The 23,572-nt window shown below is 42.2% G+C and overlaps 1 protein-coding gene across 1 annotated transcript in view; it reads right to left on the reverse strand.

Moving 5' to 3' along the window:
* The window catches only part of npr2 (natriuretic peptide receptor 2), a 176,706-nt gene that overhangs the window by 84,722 nt on the left and 68,412 nt on the right, over nucleotides 1-23,572 (reverse strand). The window contains exons 7-9 of the mRNA XM_060821360.1: nucleotides 14,906-15,041; nucleotides 13,232-13,316; nucleotides 12,812-12,932 (exon numbers count right to left, since the gene is read on the reverse strand). Of these exons, the coding sequence (XP_060677343.1) occupies nucleotides 12,812-12,932; nucleotides 13,232-13,316; nucleotides 14,906-15,041 (342 nt within the window). The remainder of the gene's footprint in view (nucleotides 1-12,811; nucleotides 12,933-13,231; nucleotides 13,317-14,905; nucleotides 15,042-23,572) is intronic.

Genomic DNA, 23,572 nt, shown 5'->3' on the forward strand with positions numbered 1-23,572 from the left:
ACATGCATATTTATCCAAGGTTTAGCAGTCTTCATCTCTCATTCCAAATTTGCAGTCCTAAGGATCTACCAAAGAAAGATACAGGGAAGCTACAAAGTTCTTGCGTATGGTAGGATGAACCAAATGATGAACGTTTGGTAGTGTGATGAAGGTTTATATTATTTGTTTTTGGGAACTTGGGTTGTACAGTATAGGAAAATATTTTTTTCATTTTCTGTTCTCTGAAGTTGACTTCTTTTAAAGAGTCTTTTTTTTCAGTGGGATTCAAGAAGTTCTAACAAAAGCATAATACGTCAGATGCAGTTAACCAGGAGGAATTGTTCCCATTCATCAATGGATTGTGAACCTGAGGGTACGGTTTTAAAGTATTTGTAAAAGTGATGGATAAAAGGTGAAAGAAGAGACTTGTTCTCACAGTCAGAAGTCCAGATTTGGAATGCACTGTCTCAAAATGTGGTGGATGCAGGTTCCATTGAGATATTTAAGAAGATATTCAATGATTATTTAAGTAGAAAAACATGCAGGGTCATAGGGATAAGGTTAGGGTTTGACACCAACTGTTCAGAGAACCACTCGTGTGTCGATGCAAATTCGATGGGCTGAATGGCTTCTATTTCCACTGTAGGGATTCTATGCTCTGTTGCTTAGTAACTATAACATAGTTGAAGTCAGAGAAATGTCAATGAGTTAGCTTGTTTTGTGACTACGGGAGAGGCAGTCATGGAGAAAACTCAAAACTCTGAAACTTGTAAACTTGTCAGTTGACTTAGAGATTGAAGATAGAAGCGATACTTCATATAGTTGAGTGTCAGTAAATTATATTGCTGAGAAAAATGGTTGGATTTAACTTTTTGTTACCTCTGATTAGATTTTCAAATTTTCAGACATATAAACAATTTGTGGGCGTCATGGTGGTACAGTGTTTAGCACTGCTGCCTCACAGGGCCAGAGGCCCGGGTTCAATTCCCGCCTCAGGCAACTGTCTGTGTGGAGTTTCCACATTCTCCCCGTGTCTGCGTGGGTTTTCTCCGGGTGCTCCGGTTTCCTCCCACAATCCAAAAAATGTTCAGGTTAGGTGAATTGGCCATGATAAATTGCCCATAGTGTTAGGTGAAGGGGTAAATGTAGGGGGTCTGGGTGGGTTGCTCATCGGCGGGTCGGTGAGGACTTGTTGGGCCGAAGGGCCTGTTTCCACGCTGTAAGTAATCTAAAAAAAATCTGCTTTGTTTCTTATGTGTGTTATTTTGTTAAACATTCATTGGCTGCCTCTTTTGTACAATTTTGAGTGAATGACCACCATGAAAAATACATTGTGAAAGCCTTTGGTCTACCAAACTACAGCTCAGTCTGGAATCTGACAATTCCAGTATTATCATCTGCTGAGTTCTGACCAGTAGGTCACTGAAATTGTTCAAATCTACCTATTCACTGCTACTTACAGAACAATGGAACAGGTACACAATCCTTTATGTGAAATCCTTGGAGCCAATTGTTTTTCAGAATTCAGAATTTTTCAGATTTCAGAATAAATGACATTTTCACAGTGAAATAAAAAAAACCTTACAGCAGACACATGTGTGAATAGTATGAGCACTGAGACACAACAGGCACCTGCCAGTGCTGGGCCATGCTGCCATGTCACATCTGAGTGTCGAGGTTCGAGTGGGTGCTGAGTTGGGTCACCTGTTTGCATGCCAAAATGACGCTTCACACTCCACAAAAAAAATTTCAGCTTTCGGAGCTTTTTGGATTCTGGAATCTCAGATAAAGGATTGTGTACCTGCAGTAATATGCACAACATTGATTTCCTGTCAAACACGTGTATTTGTGTGCATGTGTGCGTGTGTGTGTGTTTCTGTGGGTGTGCGCATGTTTGTGTATGTCTGTATGTATGTTTGTGCATTTGTGTGTGTGTATATGTGTGTGTGTTTGAAAATAATTGAGGGATGGTACTGAGTGGGAACCATGCCACCTTGTTGCCTTGGCACCAATTGAGGTCCTTAGCTGGGCAGTTAATAGGCGATCATACTGTATCGACCTTTCCAGTATTGACTTTGCAGTAACAGGGAAGTTGCCATTGTTGGGGGCTTGGAAAGGAAATCTCTGTCAGTGTTTCTAAAGGCTTGTTGGAGTGGGTGGAGGAAGGGAGTCCCTTTTTCAAGAGCAATGATTGAGGAACATGACATTTGGAAGAGGTGTGGGGATTCTGCTGAGAGCTGAACCTGTTCCTTTTCTACTGATTCATTCCACCTCCTCCTCCCACATTCTCCAAATTGGAGCCCCCTCCCTGTCCATACTCACCTATAGTCTGGATTCTAACATCCCATCCCAACCCCTTGTCTCTTGGGACTTTTGAAGATCAACAAGGTCAGCTATGTGCGGAGCCACAAGAGATGGGTTAAACCTGAATGAATATTTCTCGTCAGTATTTACTGTTGAGAAAGGTATGGACGCTAAATAACTTGGGGAAATAAATAGTGATGTCTTGAAGCATGCCTACATTACAGAAGAGGAGATACTAGAAATCTTAAAATGCATTAAGGTAGATAAATCCTGGGGACCTGACAAAATGTAGCCCAGGACCTGGTGGGAGACTAGGGAGGAAACTGCAGCGGCCTTAGCAGAGATATTTGTATCACCAACAGTCATGGGTGAAGTGCCCAAAGATTGGAGGGTGGCTTATGTTGTGCCACTATTTAAGAATGTCTGCAGGGAAATGTCTGGGAACTGCAGACTGGTGAGCCTAATGTTCATAGTAAGTGAATTGTCTTTAGGGATTCTGGGGGACAGGATATACATTTGGAGAGGCAAGGACTCATTTGAGATAGTCAGCATGGCTTTGTGCATGGGAAATTGTGTGTCACAAATTTGATTGAGTTTTTTCTGAAGGGTGACCAAGAAAGTAGATGAGTACAGCATTGTCTACCTGAACTTTAACAAAGCCTTTGACAAGATATTACATGATAGGTTATTGAGTTAGATTAAATCTCACGTGGTCCAGGGAGAGCTAGTCAACTGGATACAAAATTGATTTGACAGTAGAAGATAGACAGTGGTGGTGCAGGGTTATTTTTCAGACTGGAGGCTTATGATCAGTGGTGTGCCACAGGGATCAGTGCTGGATTCACTGTTATTTGTCATTTACATAAATGATTTGGATGAGAATTTAGGAGGTATGGTTAGTGTGTTTGCGGATGACACCAAGATTGATGGTATAATGGACAGTGAAGAAGGTTATCTGGAAATGCACTGAGAGCTTGATCAACTAGGCCAGTGGGCTGAGGAATGGCAGATGGATTTTAATTCAGATAAATGTAAGATGTTCCATTTTGGTAAGGCAAACCAGGGCAGGGCTTACGCAGTTTATGGTAGGACCCTGCTGAGTGTTATAGAACAATGGGATCAAGGGGTACAAGTTCATAGCTCCTTGAAAATGGAGTGACAGGTAGATAGGGTGGTGAAGAAGGCTTTCAGCATGTTAGCTTTCATTGAGTATAGGAGTTGGGAAGTTTTGTTACAGGTGTACAGGACATTGGTGAGGCCACATTTGGAGTAATGCATGTAATTCTGGTTGTCCTACTTTGAAAGAATATTATTAAACTAGAAAGGGTGCAGAAAAAAGTTAGTAGGATGCCACCTAGTCTGGACAGTTTGAGTTATGAGGAGAGGTTGGATAGGCTGGGACGTTTTTCTCTGGAGCATAGGAGACTGAGGGGTAGATAGACAAGGTAGATAGCCGGCAGCTTTTCCTCATGGTAAGGGAGCTTAAAAATTAGAAGGCTTAGGATGAAGGTGAGAGGGGAGAGATACAAAAAAGATCCAGAGGGGCAATTCTTTCAACAGAGAGTGGTGAGTGTCTGGAACAGGCTGCCACAGGTAGTGGTGGAAGCGAGTACAATTTTGCCATTTAAGAAACATTTAGACAGGTAGATGGATGGGATAGGTATGGAGGGATATGGACCAACCGCAGATAAATGGGACCAGTTTAAATTGTGAAAACAGGGCGGCACGGGCAAGTTAGGCCAAAGGGCCTGTTTGCATGCGATAGACCTCCATGGTTCGATGTCTCTATGCCTCGGGTGGATGCTTAGCTATACCCCTGCCTTCCAAAAATATTTGCTTAGCTCTGACTAGCTGATGTGCCTGGGATGGATGAATGGAGGTGGAATTTTGTCCCCACTCCCATCCTGTGGTTCTCTGATACCATCCCTCTGCTCCCTGCTGGGAAAGGCTCCTCCTCACCACCTAGCTGTGTGACTTCACACAAAGGATCATTCCCAAAGGTGATAAAAATGGGCCTCTTACCAGTTGGCAAGATCCTGATCTCTGTGAATAAAGACTTCCAACTTTCATTAAGTCCATAAATATGACTGAGGGATCTCATCAAACAAAATGTAGACTGACCAAAAAAAGAAAGGAAGCTAATAAAATCTCGGGTTTTCAGGACCTGGTTAAAGAATTTCAGACTTTTGGGTGCAGGTGGCTGAAAGCATACACAATAGTGACGAAGGTTAGGGGCACATAAGAAACTAAAATCAGAGGGGCTGAGTTTTCCCGGGGCTTGTAATGACAGAGCAGAGTGCATGATAGCATGGGAAAGACAATAGAGTAATCTGAATAGCAGTGTGGAAATGTCACAGCTCAGGCATCAAAATACTGAAAAAGTAGCATGGGATCCTGGCCTACACATTAAAAGAAGGCTTCAGTTACCTAGGTAGGCATTGTGACAGCTTACTGCCAATACACAATCAGGAATGTGGCAGTCAGTTCAATAATCCAATGTCTACAGTGTTATCATCTCACTTCTATTGATTAAACCTATGGCATGCATGTTTGCTATTATTTTCTTTAAATTCTACGCATACTTTCAAACAGATATTTTATAGCAAACTAGCAATATTGCAGCAAAAGTCAATTTACGACCAAATCGAAATGAACCAACCCTGGCGAGAATAAAGCTGGACTGTCAAAGTTTCCATCCAATTAACCAAAAGGCCATTCTCATGTTAAGTAACCCCAAAATAGAAAATTAGCTGTCGATCTGTCACCTAACACTTCTAACTTACTTCTCGGGATATTGTAAATCAGTTGTTGCAGTTTGAATCTCAGTAATTGCCTTCAAATCTCAAACACAAGTCTCTCACTCAAAGTTTATGGCTAAACCACCAATGCAGCATTGCTAATTTTAGTAAAAGAAGTGATACTTAGAAATCACTCCGGGGACCAAAGTTTTAGAACTTTACTTTTGATTTTGTTTTGCTCATAACTGCCTTTGATCCTGGATACATTACTTTGAACTTAGCTTTAACTTATGGAAATTTCTCTGCAAGCAAAACCATCTTCCGGCTGTGTTAACTCAACGTTCAACTCATCAGAAATCCTGAGTAAAATATACAATCTACCTCATGGTTCAAGGTGAGGCCCAAACAGGAGCATTTTGAACAAATAAGAAAAGTAGAAGGAGTATCCAGAGATGAAACATCTGAATTTTTTAGAGGAGAAGAAATAGCCACTTCCTTCATTTAAAGAATACATGACATAATTTGGTGATTGTTCATTCATATAATCGAACATCACAAGAAGGAGATTATTTGTTCATTGTGCATCATTGGCTCAGAGCTATGCAATTAGTCCCACTCTCCTGCTCTCTTATTGCGTAGCCCTGCATTATCATTGAAACTTGGAAAGTAAGGAGAAAGCCATTCAGCCCTTAGAGCCTGCTCCGCCCTTCAGTATGATATGACTGATCATCTAACCCAGTACCCTGTTCCTGATTTCTCCCCAGATTCTTTGCTCCCTTTTGCCCTGAGAATAATATCAAACTCTTTGGAAACATGCAATATTTTGGACTCAGTCACTTTCTGTCACTCAGAGTTCCACAGGCTCACCACATTCTGGCAGAGGAAATTTCTCCTGAGATTAAATGGCCTAGTCCATACCCTTACACTGCGAACCCTGTTGCAGAATTTATATGACTGATCCAGGGCAGTTTTTGTTCAATGGTAATGACTAGATTGTTTATTGTGGGGTTTTCAATGATGGAAAGCCATTGAATCTCAAGTTAAGGTGTTTAGATTCTCTCTTGTTGGAGACAGTCATTGCCTGGCACTTGTCTGATGTGAACATTAATCTTCCATAATTCAAGATAATTAACGCTAGGATTTCCTTCCAAGTCTATTTTATGAGTGGTAGTAAAGCAAATTCAAACTGTTTATACATTTCATCAACTGGGACCAATAAATTAACAACTGAGGAGAGTGTTATATTTGCATTTTGTTTTAATTCTAGTTTTAGATGATGATTTATTCAAAAGCTATTGGCTTGGTGTCCAGAAAGCTATATGTAGTGTTTCTCCAGCTGTGGGAAGTAGATTATATGCAATTACAATTTTTACTATAATATTATGACAATGCAACAGGAAGAACAGCTTTTATTCAATCATGTGTCAAACATCCAATTTCAGATCAGATGTAATACTGCTCAGTGCCTAAAACTGCATCTTATTTTGCTTGCACAACATTGTTTTCATATTTTCGCTGATGTTTTCAGTGTTACAGTAAAATAGGATAAAAATATAGAAAGAAGTGGTATGAGAAAGACAGTATCCAATAACGGTCTGATTGAGAGAGATCATAAGCTATTGAATGAATGAGGCTTGAGATTATAGAAACACAATAGGTGGAAATTTCCAGGACTCTGAACCATTTGAACTGTGCAGGAGAATTTGGGAGAATTGAGTAAGATGTTGAGAAGACCTTTCCCACAGTCTTGAAACAATATTTGTTCAGAAATATTGGTTTGATAAGGAACTAAGTATAACTAATTAGGTAAATAGATATAGATATTTACAGCCACTTGAGATGCAAGTCGGAATTGAACTTGAAAAACTCCATTGCAGCTAGGAAAAGAAATACCACAAAGGAGATATGGAAATGTCATGTGCATGGTATTAATTAAAGTATCACAGACAAAGAAACAGTCTCAATAATTGCTTAGTCACCAAAGAGGAGGCTTGAGAAGACAGAGCAATATCACAGCAGAAGAGAACAGGAACCTTCCAAATGATAAGACTGCCAGAAGTCCTTATCATATCAATACTATGAGAAACCAAGTGAAGACAACACTCATAAAGACAGAAATTGAAACAACTTTACCAATAGATATTTAACAATGAATTCTTTTCAGGTTGAAAGAATAAGGCACAGATGAAGTAAGTTTAAAAATTTACTAGATAAAAGCTCATAACTTCACAAAGGAATTTTCACGGAATAGAACATAGAACATAGAACAATACAGCGCAGAACAGGACCTTTGGCCCTCGATGTTGTGCCAACCTGTGGACTTTTCTCAGCTCATCCCCCTACACTATCCCAAATTCATCCATGAGCTTATCTAAGGATTGTTTAAATCTCCCTAATGTGGCTGAGTTGACTACCTTAGCAGGTAGGGCATTCCATGCCCTTACCACTCTCTGTGTAAAGAACTTGTCTCTGACATCAGTCTTAAATCTATCACCCCTCAATTTGTAGTTATGCCCTCTCGTACAAGCTGACATCATCACCTTAGGATAAGGTCTTTCTCTGTCTACCCTATCTAATCCTCTGATGATCTTGTATGTCTCTATCAAATACCCCCTTAGTCTTCTTCTTTCCAATGAGAAAAGATCCAAGTCTCTCAGCCTTTCCTCATAAGACCTTTCCTCCAGACCAGGCAACATCCTGGTAAATCTCCTCTGCACCTTTTCCAATGCTTCCACATCCTTCCCAAAATATGGGGACCAGAACTGTACACAATATTCCAAGTATGGCCGCACCAGCATTTTGTATTGTTGCAGCATGATATTGTGGCTCCGGAACTCAATCCCTCTACCAATGAAACCTAACACACCGTTCTTAACAGCACTATCCAATCTGCACAGCCACACTACCAAGAATCTTTCCATTGACCCAGTACTCTGCCTTCCTGTTATTCTTCCCAAAGTGCATCACCTCACATTTAGTTGCATTGAACTCCATTTGCCACCTCTCAGCCCAATTCTGCAGTTTATCCAAATACCCCTGCAACCTGTAACATTCTTCCAAACTGTCCACTACTCCACCGGCTTTAGTGTCGTCTGAAAATTTACTAATCCATCCACCTATGCCTGCATCTAAGTCATTTATAAAAATGACAAACAGCAGTGGCCCCAAAATAGATCCTTGTGGAATACCACTAGTAACTGGACTCCAGACTGAATATTTTCCATCAACCACCACTCGCTGCCTTCTTCCAGAAAGCCAGTTTCTAGTTCAAACTCTAAATCACCCTCAGTTCCATACCTCTGCATTTTCTCCAACAGTCTACCATGTGGAACCTTATCAAATGCTTTACTGAAGTCCAAGTATACCACATCAGCTGCCCTACCCTCATCTACATGCTTGGTCACCTTCTCAAAAAACTCAATGAGGTTTGTGAGACACAACCTACTTTGACGAAACCATGTTGACTATCTGAAATCAAATTGTTGCTTGCTAGATGATTATATACTTTATCTTTTATAACCCTTTCCAAAACCTTTCCTACAACAGAAGTAAGGCTCACTGGTCTATAATTACCTGGTTCATCTCTACTGCCCTTCTTGAACAAGGGCATAACATTTGCAATCCTCCAGTCCTCAGGTACTAAACCCATAGATAATGATGACTCAAATATCAAAGCCAAAGGCTCTGCTATCTCCTCCCTAGCTTCCCAGAGAATCCTTGGATAAATCCCATCCTACCCAGGGCACTTGTCTACTTTTACTCCTTCTAGAATTGATAACACCTGTGCATAACTAACCTCAATCCTTTCTAGTCTAATATGTTGTACTTCATTTTTTTCCTCTACAAAATTCTCCTTTTCCTGAGTCAACACCAATGAGAAATGTTGATTTAGTACCTCTCCGATCTCTACAGGATTCACACTCAACTTCCCACTTCTGTCTTTGACCGGCCGTATTCCTACCCTAATCATCCTTTTATTCCTCACATACTATAGAAAGCTTTAGGGTTCTCCGTTATTCTATTTGCTAAAGGCTGCTCATGTCCTCTCTTTGCTCTTCTTAACTCTCTCTTTAAATCCTTCCTAGCTGATCTGTAACTCTCCATTACCTCATCCTGCCTCATCAACACATAAGCTTCCTTCTTCTTCTTAACAAGAAATGCAATTTCTAGTTAAGGAATGATACAGCATCACTCTAAGGTGAGAGAAACCCATACAGATAGAGTTGCAAAGCCGAAGGAATCAAAATACTATAAAAAGCAAGACACTTTCACTGAAATTTCCCAAGTATTAGGGACTCTTTGATAATAAAACATAAAGCAGTATAGTGCTGGAACAGACCCTTTGGCCCACCATGTCTGCATTGACCATGATGCCATTCTCAACTAATTCTATCTGGCTGCACATGAACCACATCCATCAATTCCCAGCTGCTAATGTGAATGTCTAAATGCCTCTTAAACATTGCTATTGTCTTTGCTTCTCCCACCTCCCCAGCAGTATATTCTGGACACCTACCACCCTCTGTGTAAAAAAAACATATCTTGCATTAGCAAAACCTATAGATCTAAAAATATTTTTTTCTCCTTTTTGGTTGAAGGTCAAAGACCATATGGACATAGCAACACAACAAAGCCATTCACTCCACTGAGTCTGTTCTGCTACTTAATCAGATCATGGCTAATTGTATAATCCTAATTAGATTAGACCACATCGACCCTACGAAGAGCAACCCACCCAGACCCATTCCCCTATACCTAACACTACAGGCAATTTAGCATGGCCAATTCACCTAACCGGCACACCTTTGGACTGTGGGAGGAAACCAGAGCACCCGGAGGAAACCCACGTAGACACAGGGAAAACGTGCAAACTCCACACAGACAGTTGCCCGAGGTGGGAGTTGAACCTGGGTCCCTGTTGCTGTGAGGCAGCAGTGCTAACCACTGTGCCACCGTGCTGCCCCAAATCTGGAACTCCACTTTCCTGCCTTTTCTCCATAACCCTTCCTAATGAAACATCTGTCTAGCTCAGTCCTGAATGTACTTACAGATGCAGCCTCTACAGTACAGAATTCCACAGATTGAGCTCTATCTGACAGAAGAAAGTGCTCTTCATCTTGGTAATAAATGGGTAGACCTTCGTCCTGAGATTCTGCTTTCTGGTTCAGGACTCTCCACAAGGGAAAACAATATTTCCCTGTCAAGTCCTCAAAGAATCTTTTATGTTTCATGAAGGTCTCCTCCTATTCTTCTAAACTCCAATGAGTACAAACTGAACACCGCCAACCTCAGCTCCCCATACCTAACCACAGAAATTACTGACAGGACATATTGGTAACAGGAAGATTTGAGCCCACAACTGGATTTATTGAGACTGGAGCTTAAATCCAGCACCTTAAATTGTCTCTCTTGGGGTTCCGCTGAACTCAGTTGCAATGCAGTGATGCTAACAGCATGACATTCAATTTGTGTACTGAAGGATTCTCCTTCTCAACCTCTCTCCTCACCTGAGGGTTAGTTACTCTCAGGTTAAATGTTATCTCCCTCTTTTATCCTCAATGGTCTGGTAAGACTATGGTAACTTCACTTTTTTATCACACACATCAGCATGTAAAATTAAAGCACATGGGATTAGGAATAGTGCACTGAAATACTGGTCTACAGACAAGAAACAAAGAGTAGGAATAAATAGGCCTTTTTCTGAATGGCAGGATTGACTGGAGGGTATTGCTGGACTCAGCTTGGACTTCAGCTATTCTCAATATATATCAATGATTTAGATGAGGCAAATAGATGTAATATCTCCAAGTTTGCAGATAACACAAAGTTGAGTGGAAGGGTGAGCTATGAGGAGGATGCACAGATGCTTCAATGTGATTTGGATAAGTGGGGAACTGCACGGCTGATGAAGTATAACGTGGACCATATGAGGTTATCCACTTCGGTAACAAAAACAGAATGGCAAGACACATGGACCTGGATGACGATAGATTGTGAAAGGGGAAGATGCAACAAGATCTGAGTGTCCTTATACACCAGTTACTGAAAATAAACATGCACCAGGCAGTGAAAAAGCCAAAAGGCCTTCAAAGGGAGAGGTCTTGTGTACTGTAGCAGGGATGTCTTGCTGCAATTAGATAGGGTCTTTGTGACACCCCACCTGGAGTAGTGTGTGCAGTTTTGGTCTCCTTATCTGAAGAATAATGTTCTGACTGTGGAGGGAGTGCAATGAATGCTAAGCCAGCAGGGCTGACAAATGAAGGGGGACTGGATCAGTTCATATTTATTGGTGTTTAGAAGAATGAGAAGCCTCTCATAGAAACCACGAATAGACAGGAGTAAATGCAGGAAGGATGTTTTTACTAATTAGGAGTCCAGAACCAAGGGTCACAAATTAAGGACACAGGGTAGGCCATTTGGAACTGAGGTGAATAAACTGGTGAAACTGGTGGAATTCTCTGTCACAAAACGTAGTTGAGACAAAATCATTGAACGTTTTCAGAAAACAGATGTATATAATTCTTAGGGCTAAAGGGATCGAAGAGATTAGATTACTTACAGTGTGGAAACAGGCCCTTCAAGTCCACACCGACCTGCCGAAGCGCAACCCATCCATACCCCTTACCTAACACTACAGGCAATTTAGCATGGCCAATTTACCTGAACTGCAATCTTTGGATTGTGGGAGGAAACCAGAGCACCCAGAGGAAACCCACGCAGACACGGGGAGAAAGTGCAAACTCCACACAGTCTGTCGCCTGAGTCGGGAATTGAACCCAGGTTTCAGGTGCTGTGAGGCAGCAGTGCCACCATGCTGCCCACAGAGTATAAGGAGAAAGTGGGAGCAGGGTACTGAGTTGGATGATCAGCCATGGCCACGTGGAATGGCGGAGTAGGCTCAAAGGGCTAAATGGCCTGATCCTACTCCTATTTTCTGCATTTCTATTACTACCTAATCACACCGAGTTATTAATATGCAGACTCCCATTTTCCCACCCATAGGATAGAAATTAGGCACCAAGTCCAAATCAGAACAGGAGTCTTGCTCCTCCAAATCTCCACGTTGGACACCTTGCACCAACATCTCATCATGGCATGTCTCTAATCCACATTCACTTCTGCATTTTAATGTTGCTGTTTGGCACCATTCATTCTAAGGCTCTACATTACACTGTGCACACAGGGACAGATGTCCAGCTTGCAGATGAGACCAGAGCACATCATGGGGTCCCTCACTCACTCTTTTAATACTCAACAACTCTGCATTTCTGGACGCTTATAGCAGCTCTGTCTTGCCTTGTGTTTCAGCACTTTGCCCTTCATCCACACTATAATAGTGTAGCAATTCTGCCTTGTTTTACCTTACTTTGATTTCTAATCCATACACAAATCCAGGCATTTTGTCAGCAGTGAAAGTCAAGGGTTGAACATGTTGCATTGGAAACAGTTCTCCCAATGTGTACCTTGACATTTCAATCATTTACAGTCCTGATAGATGATCTATAATCTTGCTGGAATATTAGCTGGTGTGTCATTAAATTCTGAATTAAGTGTGCAAGAGAATTCTGATTGTAACACGACATCTCTGCCAACAGGCTTCAGATCGCACCTGTCCCTGGTCCATTTACTCCAGACTAGCCATGAACAATTCACATCATTAAGCAGTCCATGAACAAGTTACAGTACTGTCATACAGAATGTTAGTTACTTTCATCTTCTTGAGTCAATGAAACTGGGATTCTGCAAGATTAGGGCATTTTCACAAAGAAAAAAGTTATCTGTGCACTTACCAGTGATAAGGTCAGCCTGCTACCAGCACTCTTCCGGAATTTATCACTGTTTCCCATTTGGAGTTCCTCCCAGCGGATTCGCCACATCATACTGGCCAGGTCCTTCTCCAGCTTTAGTTTCCTAGTTAAGTACCATTTTAAATATTGGTATGAACATCCTTTACTAAATCATACATTACTGAATCACATATGTACCACTTATAAATACATCACTGTGGTAGTTAATAGTGTTTAGACAAGTAAAATCGGGATATGCACCATTATTTAATGTTGAACATACTTTACAATTTGAAGAGACAATAATTCTTAATCAGCTTTCATATCAGAAAACGTTAATTGCCTAATGTAATTTTTTTCACCAAAAATCAAAAAAATTCAGATATTTTTAGATTGAATTTAGCAAAACTCGAAATACTATACCGATAAACCAGAAAGCTGGAGATTCCAAAAATTGCTAGCGTGAGGCCTGTTCCCAGTGCAACTATCCCAAGTGGAGAGAACGTAGCTAAGAAAGCAAAACGAGGAAAATATTACAAATGAATTAAGAATGAGTCTTTGTTTTTATTGGTTAGTTAGTTATATAGTAGCACCTTTCTGTTTATCACATATTTAGCTTGAAAAACACTTTAGATTGTTTTGGAGGAGTAAAAGCTACTTATTTTTCTTCCAAAGATGTAATGACTTCAAGATGATGTGAATTGGTCTTCTCCTGTTCTAAATTACATAGCGGAGACTTCTGAACAATAACCCATTTATTTATCAGGCACAAATCCAATGCAAGCTTCCCAGTTTCACAGGGCAGTTATATCATTGTCAACATTTTCACAGTGGTTACCCAGTTTGCATCAGAGTAAAGATGTTTTGCACTATCTATTTGGCCTGAATGCATTAACTGAGGAAGAATAATAAAGGAATGCATCCCTTTATTATTTTCCAGCCTCAATTCTGCCCATTACAGATTTTCCCCTTAACAGTCTTAATGTTCAAAGCTTGGCTGGGTCATAGCACTTACTGGTAATTTGGCAAAAGTTGCTCATTCTAATTTGTGCCCATTCTAATTAATATGTGAAAAATCAATAACAGGTTTTACCCTAATTTAGGACAAGGCTTTGTATTCCATCAAACATATCCAGGTATTTTGAAGGAAAAATTCTGTTATGATGTGAGCTGAAGAAAGAAATCAACTCTTGCTGTCAGTTAATTTTCCACAATGGTACAAAGTTGCAATCATGATATTGGTATTTCAGGGTCTGAATCAACAAGGATACTTCCTATCATTGTGCAAACAAAACCCTTTCAACAAAATTACTCTTTTTTCAGTGTTGACTTGTTGACCAACTGCAGGTTTAATTTATAGATCTAATAGTAATCTCCACCGTGATTAGTCAAAATAGTAGGTTTGTTAGCAATACAAATGAAAAACTTCACAAAACTCAAGCAACTGAAAAATTCAAATCTGAAAAAGTGTATAACTCTGTACTATGCTAAATGCAACACTTTTCATCGTCAATGCTCAACAGGAATTGCAGTAGATCTTCAACCTAAAAATTGTTGTATGAAAACTGAAAGAGCTGCACATTCTGTAAATCAGAGACAAACATCGATATTGCTGGAAAAGCTCAGCAGGTTTGGCAGCATCTGTGGACAGAAATCAGATTTAATGTTTTGGTTTAAATGACGCTTCCACAGAACTGGAGGTCCAGATTTGAGGAAGGATCATTGGCCCTAAAGTTTTAAATCTGATTTCTCTCCACAGATGCTGCCAGACCTGCTGAGCTTTTCCAGCAATATTGATTTTTGTCAGTTGTTAATACGATATTTTACTGGAAGCAGTCCCTGAGAACATTTTGCTATGCAACCAATGCTGCGTCTGAAGAGGTCAAGGGGATTAACGATCAAAGAAACTGCTTTCAAATTAAATAATTGATTAGTACAGCTCGATATTCTCCATTTTAAATTTGCAGAGTTTGGGTATGGTCTACCTATTCATCCTTAGTGTTTGTACATTGTTTCTTATTTTATTACATTGTAATAGGCATTGATACAGAAATTGGAGGCCTTCAAAACATTGTCTAATAAAAATCAATACATTACCCTGCTTGCAGGAAGCAAGATCAGTTTCAAACACACATGGTGGGTTGTCTAGAGGAACAGAGCCTGATGGCCAGTGAATCTCTACATTAGGAATCCAATAGATCTGCCTTTTCACTCCCAAATAGTGAGCCACAACCTGTACAACATAAAGGAAAACATTTAAATCAGCCCTATTTTACTTTAACAAATCAGTCATACTTAACAACTAAACAATGTCAATTATACTAAAAGAAAAGAAACAAAGGTGAAATCATTTACAGTGCACCCTCTAAAATATTTCCAACAAGGACTTGTGAAAATTACTCAGGACTCCAAATCAAAATGCAGCAATTTTCCAGCATCTACTTTCAATGCAGTACTCCGTTATCTGGAGAGGCTGTTGGAAATTTTGGGAACTTCATTGCAATTTCTGGAATCCAGCAAATTTCGCCCTTTCTGGTAGACATTGATGATGTTAAACCTTGGAAGAACTATTGACTTCTGTGTCTGAAATCTGTGTTGTGGACAAGCGAAACCCAATTTTGTTAACAACCTACCTAATGGGCTGCATTTCACCAAAAACCTGGTTAAGGTAAATTCTCAGGGGATTTCGCTGAGCTTAATAGAGTTACCTTATATAAGTCTGCGCTGCTCGCTTCATTATGTATGTAACCCATCCTTACAGCACTGTGCAATCATGTGATCACCAGGTGCAAAAGTATTCGCTGTTGTCAGGACTTGACTGAACTGGTGCCACTGGCAATATGCTGCCACCAAGAATTGGTCTTCACATTACATGAAGTCGAAACGAAACAAAAAGTGAAAATCTTCTGAGGACACTTAGGTGATGCTTCATTGGAAACAGCGTCTCACAATCTCTTTACATCATCAGCTGTTTCATCGACTCTCATTGTAACTGCGTCTGCGAGAATGAAGCTGCCCAGGTTCCCCGTTGTTACTGCCATACAATATTAGAACCCTGAGAGTGCACTACCATTTCCCCAACACCCAGCAAACATAACACCTCATTAATCCTCAATGTAGGAGGGTCACATATTGTGAAAACAAACCTCCAAACTGATGTAACAATAACTTTTATTGAACAATCTAAGATCATGAGAGGCATGGATAGGGTGAATAGTCTTTTTCCCAGGTTTGGGAAATCGAGGACTAGAGGGCATCAGTTTAAAGTTAGAGGGGAAAGAATGAAAGGGAAACTGAGAGGCAATTGTTTTACACAGAGGGGTTTCGGGTATGGAATGAGCTAACAGCAGACTGTGGTTGAGGCAGGTACATTAACAATATTTAAAAGGCATTTGAACCAATACATAGGCAGGAAAGGACTAGAAGGATATGGGCCAAATGCAGGGTAGTAGGATTAGTGTGGATGGACATTTTGGTCAGCATGGACCAGTTTGGGCCAAAGCGCTTGTCTCCATGCTGTAGGACTCTATGACTCTATAATAGGAAAGTAAAGGAAAAGCCAACCAGAAACATTTACATGGTTACTTGCCTTTCGATCAACAACAAATTTACAGTCAATGAATGATGGCCTTGACAAGCTCACATCAAGCGTGCATCAGCTAAGCATTGCCTAATTTGATTTGAATCAAAAACAGAAATTGCTCAGCAGGTTTGACCACATCTGTGCAGTGATATCAGAGTTAACATTTCAGGTCGAGTTCCTCAGAACTGACGTAAAGGGTCAGAGGAATCGTAAATGCAAGTGGGCAGGGACTGGACGAGGGGAGAAAAGACCAAGTCGTGGTAGGAAGAGATGAGTTCTGTAGGGGAAGAGCAGGTAGAAACAATGAGTCTGCCCAAACAGTCCTGTTTGTAAATTTTGGGAAGGAGGTAGAAGTGAGCTGTGAGGGGGAGAGATTACCAGATGAAATGAAGTTCGTGACCGCAGTTGACATGATGTTCCGTGGTGGAGTCATGGACCAGGGGGAGATATCTGGGAGCTGGCACTCAGCCTCTGCAATGTAGAGGTTAGTCTATCAGATTACAATAGCACCACCCTTCTCAGCAGGTTTAATTACAAAGTCAAGGTTGGATCTGACAGCATGGAGTGCAGTCAGTTTGCATGAGTGTTGGGGAGGGATGGGACAGAAAAATTGAGGCGACCAATGTCACATCAACAATTCTCAATGAAGAGGTTAAGTTCAGGTAAAAGGGCAGAGAGAGTAGTCCAGGTGAAGGGAGAGTGTTGGAAGTGGGTGAAGGCATCTGTGGGCTGGGGAGAGGACTCTTGTTCAAGGAAATGGGCATGGAGGTGAAGGCAGTGGAAGAAGAGTTCAACGTCATGTCATGCCTGAAATTCATTAAGATGGGGATGCAGAGGGATAAAACTGAGACTTTCACTGAAGACAGAACATTCAGCATCAGAGAGCTGGGTTGGGAGTAGGGATGGTGTCAGAGGGAAGGGGAGGGGAGGAAGGTTCCGAAGGGCTGTGGATATCCTGAAGTTGTTGCAGCTTGTGCTTCTTCATGACTGAAAGGAAAAGTTTCTTATTAACGTGTTGAATGAGCCAGGGGATGAAGTGGAACTGTGAAGTGGCTATGCTGGACAGAGAGGTCGAAAGTGCACATATGAGAACGCATGGCGCTGCGTGTGGATCTCAGGATGCGACGAGAACAGCTGTCTGTGGAATGGTGAACATCAGGGAGTTACCTATGATCCTGGGTGGATTCAAATCATGAAGGATGAAACTTGAGTCAGAGCAGGAGGCAGTCACTGAGGAATGTGATGTGGCTGTGGAAACGTGTTTTAGCAATTACCTGATTAAATGTCAGGAGTGACAGTGAAATTAATGGCAGTGCACAAGAAAAAGATTTGATTCATTTATTATTCTACGTGTACTGAAGTACAGTGAAAAGTATTGTATTGCGTGCTAACCAGACAAGTCATACCTTACATCAGGGCAATACAGCAGAATGTAGAATATAGTTTACAGAGAAGATGCGGAGAAAGAGCAACTCTAATTTATGAGAGGTTCATTCATAAGTCTGATAACAGTGGGAATGAAGCTGTTCTTGAATCTGTTGGTACGTGTTTTCAAACTTTTGTATCTTCTGCCCGATGGAAGAGGGTGGAAGAGACTCCTCCCGGGGTCGGAAGGATCTTTGATTGCGTTGGCTGATTTCCCAAGGCAGCAGGAAGTATAGCCAGAGTCAATGGAAGGAAGGCTGGTTTCTTTTGCCTTATGTTCCACAACTCTGTCACGGTGGAATGTGAAGTTTGTCCTGCTCAAGATACTCAGGAAGACAGCTGCCACTCTCCCAGCTCTTCAGCTTCCATCACATCCCCTCTTTGCCTGTTCCAGGGGTGCAGGGTACAGCATTGAGGGTTTATGTGGCACAATCTGTCTGGACAGTACTGAAAGATACTCCCACCCCCACCAGCCTCCTCACTGTTCAAGATTTGTCATTTTATCATCAGGAGGCCTATAAGTTGCTTCACCATTGCCTTGGAGAAAGAATGTACTGCATTGTATTGATATTCGACTTCAGTTAGGGACTACATAATGGAGTCATCAGCCAAGTTACGTAGGGTAGACATTGTTCCCTGAAGCCATCCTTGTAAGACATCCCGCCCTTCAAGTGAAGAAAGAACATGAGAATTCTCAAGGGTATAGGCACCATGGCAACTTCCAAGTACTTGACACAAACCTCTAAGATGGAGCACCGATGATCACAGGCGACTTGTGCATTGAAGCCTGTTCTATTGCATTGTGATATTGTGCTTGCAATGTGATTCTACGTACAAACTATAGCACTATGGTCCTAGGAGAAGTCAGCTATGTTCACAAAACCAACTGCCCAGGCTGCAGAACTGACTGTGATGCAGTGAGACAAGATGAGTCAATGTGATTTGGTACAAACTGCATGGGTTACAGCCTTGAAACATTTGCAGGGAGAGAGTCATGAGATCTCGCAGAGATCCTCAATGACCCATTGGATGCAGCCAATTGAAGCTGTTACATTGAGTGCCCACCCCATTCGCGGGTCTCACTCCATCAGATAGCAGTGTACTGTGATGGCGCCATAGGATATCGACAGTTTATGGTGGAATGCACCTCAATCATCTGGAAGAAATGGCATGTCGGACGGCAGCCTCTGGGCCTCCTGGACCTGGTCTGAGGGGAGTTTCAGCAGTTATTGTCTCACATTGAAGCTGTTCAGCAGCTGCTGATATGTGCCGTTGGTCCCAGGCTTGCTCGATGTTTGATGGTTCCATTTCAATGTCTCTGTGCCCTTGTTATACCACAGTCATAGCAACAATAACCCCTACTGTGACTGGATCCCTTGGTCATGGTTCCTATGAACCTGTGTGGAGAATATCAGAAACTGAACAGATCCTTAATAATGTGAGCATTCAGCATTTGTATAACACACAATTGAGAGTTTAGAATAATCTGTGATACAGTAATATGTGGCTCTGACAAGGAGAGTCAAGGAATGGAGATATATGGACATCTGACACTATAGATCTTATTCCAATGTATGCAGCAATGTATGCCATACAAGTACAGTAACTGTAAACGTGGTAGGATTGCTGAAACGTGTCTTCCCCACATCACCCAAGCAACACAGCTATGTACATGAAAGGGTGTTGTCAAATGCTGATAGTTCAAAGCGAGAAGAATTCAAGTCCATGCACTGGTGTGTTTGGGGCTCTGGATTGTCTTTGTGAATTGCAACCTGTGAGTGGCCCTTACGAAGTTGTTATGCAGTTGCTTCTGCTTCCCAGAGATGACAATGATCAATGTGCAATGACTAGTGAAGGTGGTGTGTAGTCAGGATTTCTATTCCAAATGCTTGGTCACTGCATGTGCTTCCCATGCAGAGCTCTATGATTCCAGATGTCTGAAACCTGTACTATGCAAGCATCTGATTGTTGCAAATGCCCTTGATCAAGGGCCTCACTTGATCGCAGGTGGAAAGAAATCCACTTACTCCACTCCATCTGTATGGCAGTCATTTTTCATTTTCAATGTACATTTGTGATTCACATAAGAAGAAAAGGCAACAAGGGTGTGCTTTGCAATGTGAGTCACAGGCTCAGCCTGTTAATCAAGGTGACCCCCAACTATCCGATTGCTCCCCGAGCCAAACATTTTCCTTTCTTCCTTGCACTCCCTCCGTTTCTCTACGTTCCCTCTCAAGTCTCATTTCAACTTTCAACCCCAAGCCTATAGCTTAGTTATGCCAAACATTGTGATGAACTGTTTCCCTGTCAAAGGCAGGGTGGTGTTCACTATCGATGATCCTACCTCCCACAGTAACTCCTGTCACCCATTTTAATGCACTACCATCTCCCATCTGTATATCTTGAGTTGCCACCTGGCACAATTGTTGTTCCCTTTACATCCCAGCACATCCCAGCTGTCCTTGGGGGCGGCACGGTGGTACAGTGGTTAGCACTGCTGCCTCACAGCACCGCGGTCCCAGGTTCGATTCCAACCTTGGATGACTGTCTGTGTGGAGTTTGCATATTCTCCCTGTGTCTGCATGGATTTCCTCCGGATGCTCCAGTTTTCTCCCACAGTCCAAAGATGTGCAGATTAGGTGAATTGGCCAGGCTAAATTGCCTATAGTGTTAGCTGCATTAGTCAAGGGAAATGGGTCTCGGTGGGTCACTCTTGGACGGTCGGTGTGAACTTGTTGGGCTGAAGGGCCTGTTTCCACGCTGTAGGGAATCAAATCTAATTTAATCTAATCTCACAAGTAAATGCCCAATTTACCCTCCACAGCAGTGACAACTATTAACGCCTCTTTACTTTCATTGAGCTGATTCAGGACTGATAACCAATCGCCTAGCTGACTTGGAAAGACAGCCACAATTTGACCAGACCCCTGACTAATACCCATGGAGCTTCCCAACCAACCTCCCTCCTGGTCCCAGACTGGGTACTCCAGACCTGCAGGACCGACTGTGGCCTATTTCCCAGACTGTGATGATACGGAACATTACGAGGCTGTTGGTGACAGAAATGTGCAAAAAGGCAAGGCAAGGCAGAGATGCTGTGAGAATGCAGGGAGGCACAAAGTGAGAGAACACTAAGACAGCAAACTAAGAGCTCTGAGAAGCACCTGTTCTAATGCATGAGACGGGTGTCTGTCCTTCTGTGCCTGATGAAAGGCTTATGCCCAAAACGTCGATTCTCCTGTTCCTTGGATGCTGTCTGACCTGCTGTGCTTTACCAGCGCCACACATGTTGAGTCTGTCCCTGTGTACTAAGTGGCCTGATATCTGCATAGCAATGAAAGGTATCTCTATAAAGAGATACTGAAGTAGTGAACTGTATTAGAAGTGAGTAGGAGATGTGTCATAAGGATGTGGTGAGGCTGGTGCATGCCAGTTGTCACACTTTGTGGATGTGGTTGTAAGGGCAAATGGTCACTGTGAGGGAGACTTCACCTGAGCCAGAGACAGAGCCCAAGTGAGTACAGCTGCAAATTTAGCTCAAAGTGGGAACTCCACGAGAGAGGGAACTGAAGTGCTTCCAATAAAGCCTGTGTGTGTGTACGGAGTTTGGTAAAGGGAGGGGAGCAGGTGCGTTTTCTTCTACACTATTTTCATATCTTTATTAGTGAGTAAGAACCAAGTCATTTGGGCCTCTTTACATTGCAGTGAATTAGAACACCATTATTTTTAAAGAATGAGCTACACTTGGATTTAACTGAGAAACACCAGGAAGAAGGGAAAGTCAGGGCCAATACAATAAAACAACATAAATAATTCAAAGCTGAATAAAGTGAGCAGGAAGTAAAGTTAAGACATGACAGCGCAGCTTGGTCGAGTTGAATATGTGACCTGTAGTATGTAGGATGAAGGGCTTATGCCCGAAACGTCGAATTTCCTGTTCCTTGGATGCTGCCTAACCTGCTGTGCTTTAACCAGCAACACATTTTCAGCTGTGATCTCCAGCATCTGCAGACCTCATTTTTTACCTGTAGTATGTAGGAGGCCATTAGACCTTAATGGTTTCCTGGACAACTACATGTGCAGGAAGGGCTGCTGATGGCAGAACTTTGAGCTCTGGATTTCAGAGCTCAAGTGGTGGCTGGATTCACTGTGGCATAACAGTCAGGCTGAGAGTTATCTCAATAACATATTCAGAGAGTTAATCACGCCATAGGTTAAAGGCCTGGACTCAGAGATGGAATGGGTGACCACTAGGCAGTCCAGGAAAAACAGGATTCCTCCAGGGTCCCACTCCAAAGCAACTTGGCTCGACAGGAGCGAAGAAGAAAGGATACAGTGACAAGGGATTTATTTGTTAAAGAAACAGACAGACAATTCTGTGGCAAGAGATGTGACTTCAGGTTGGTGTGTTGACACTATAGTGCCAGGGTCAACAATGTCACAGACTAGCTATGGGGGAGAATGAACAGCCAGAAGTCACAGTCCACATTGGTACCAATGACTTAGGTAGGTACAGGGTTGTAGTCCTGCAATCAGAATAAAGGGTTCTGGGTAGAAAATTAGCAAGTAAGATTTCAACTCCTGGATGTTATATTGACTCCTGAGTGCCAGGGTCAGGGATGTCTTGGGTCGAGTCTACAGGATTCTTAAAGGGGAGGGAGAGCAGCCAGAAGTCATGATGCACATTGGTACCAATGACATAGCTAGGAAAAGGGATGACGACCTGGAAAGTGAATATAGGGAGTGAGGTTGGAAGCTAAAAGGCAGGACAAGCAGAGTACTAATCTCAGGGTTACTACCGGTGCCATGTGCTAGTGAGGCTAGGAACACAGAGGAAGTGTAGATGAACACATGGCTGCACGGCTGATGTAGGAGGGAGGGCTTCAGATATGTGGATCATTGGGATAGCTTCTAGGGAGGGTGAGACCTGTACAAGAAGGACAGGTTGCATCTGAACTGGAGGGACACCAATATCCTGGGCAGGAGGTTTATTAGAGCTCTTTGGAAGGATTTAAACTAGTTTGACAGGGGAGGGGAACTGGAGCTATGGATCTGAGGATACAGTAGCTAGTGAACAGCCAGATACAGCATGCAAAGAGTCTGTGAGGAAGGACAGACAGTTGACAGGGCAAGATTGCATCAGTGTGATGGGTTGAAGTGTGCCTATTTTAACACAAGAAGCATCAGGAATAAGGATGATGAACTTGAAGCATGGATCAGTACTTGGAACTATGACGTGTGGCCATTACAGAGATTTGGACACTACAAGGGCAGGAATGGTTGTTGGATGTTCCAGGGTTTAGATTTTTCAAAAGGAATGGGGGGGGGGTAAAAGAGATGAGGGGGTCCATTGCTAATCAGGGATAATTTCACAGATTATCATTGAGGAGGGTTCATTTACAGAGTCAATATGGGTGGAAGGCAGAAACAGGAGAGGAGTGGTCACTGTATTGGGAGTTTTCTACAGTCTCCCCACCATAGCAACAGAGACATGGAGGAGCAGATTGGGAGGCAGATTCTGGAAAGATGCAGATTCTGGAAAGATGCAGAAGCAACAGGGTTGTTATCATAGGTGACTTTAACTTCCCTAATAGTGATTGGAACCTCCTTAGTTCAAATAGTTTGGATGGAACAGATTTTGTCAGGCGTGTCCAGGAAGGATTCATGACTCAATATGTAGATAGGCCGATTAGAGAGGAGGGCATATTGGATACGGTGCTTAGCAACCAACCAGGCCAGGAGTCAGATTTCTCAGT

This window comes from Hemiscyllium ocellatum, chromosome 1 (genome assembly GCF_020745735.1).
Source record: "Hemiscyllium ocellatum isolate sHemOce1 chromosome 1, sHemOce1.pat.X.cur, whole genome shotgun sequence".
NCBI classification, from domain to species: domain Eukaryota; kingdom Metazoa; phylum Chordata; class Chondrichthyes; order Orectolobiformes; family Hemiscylliidae; genus Hemiscyllium; species Hemiscyllium ocellatum.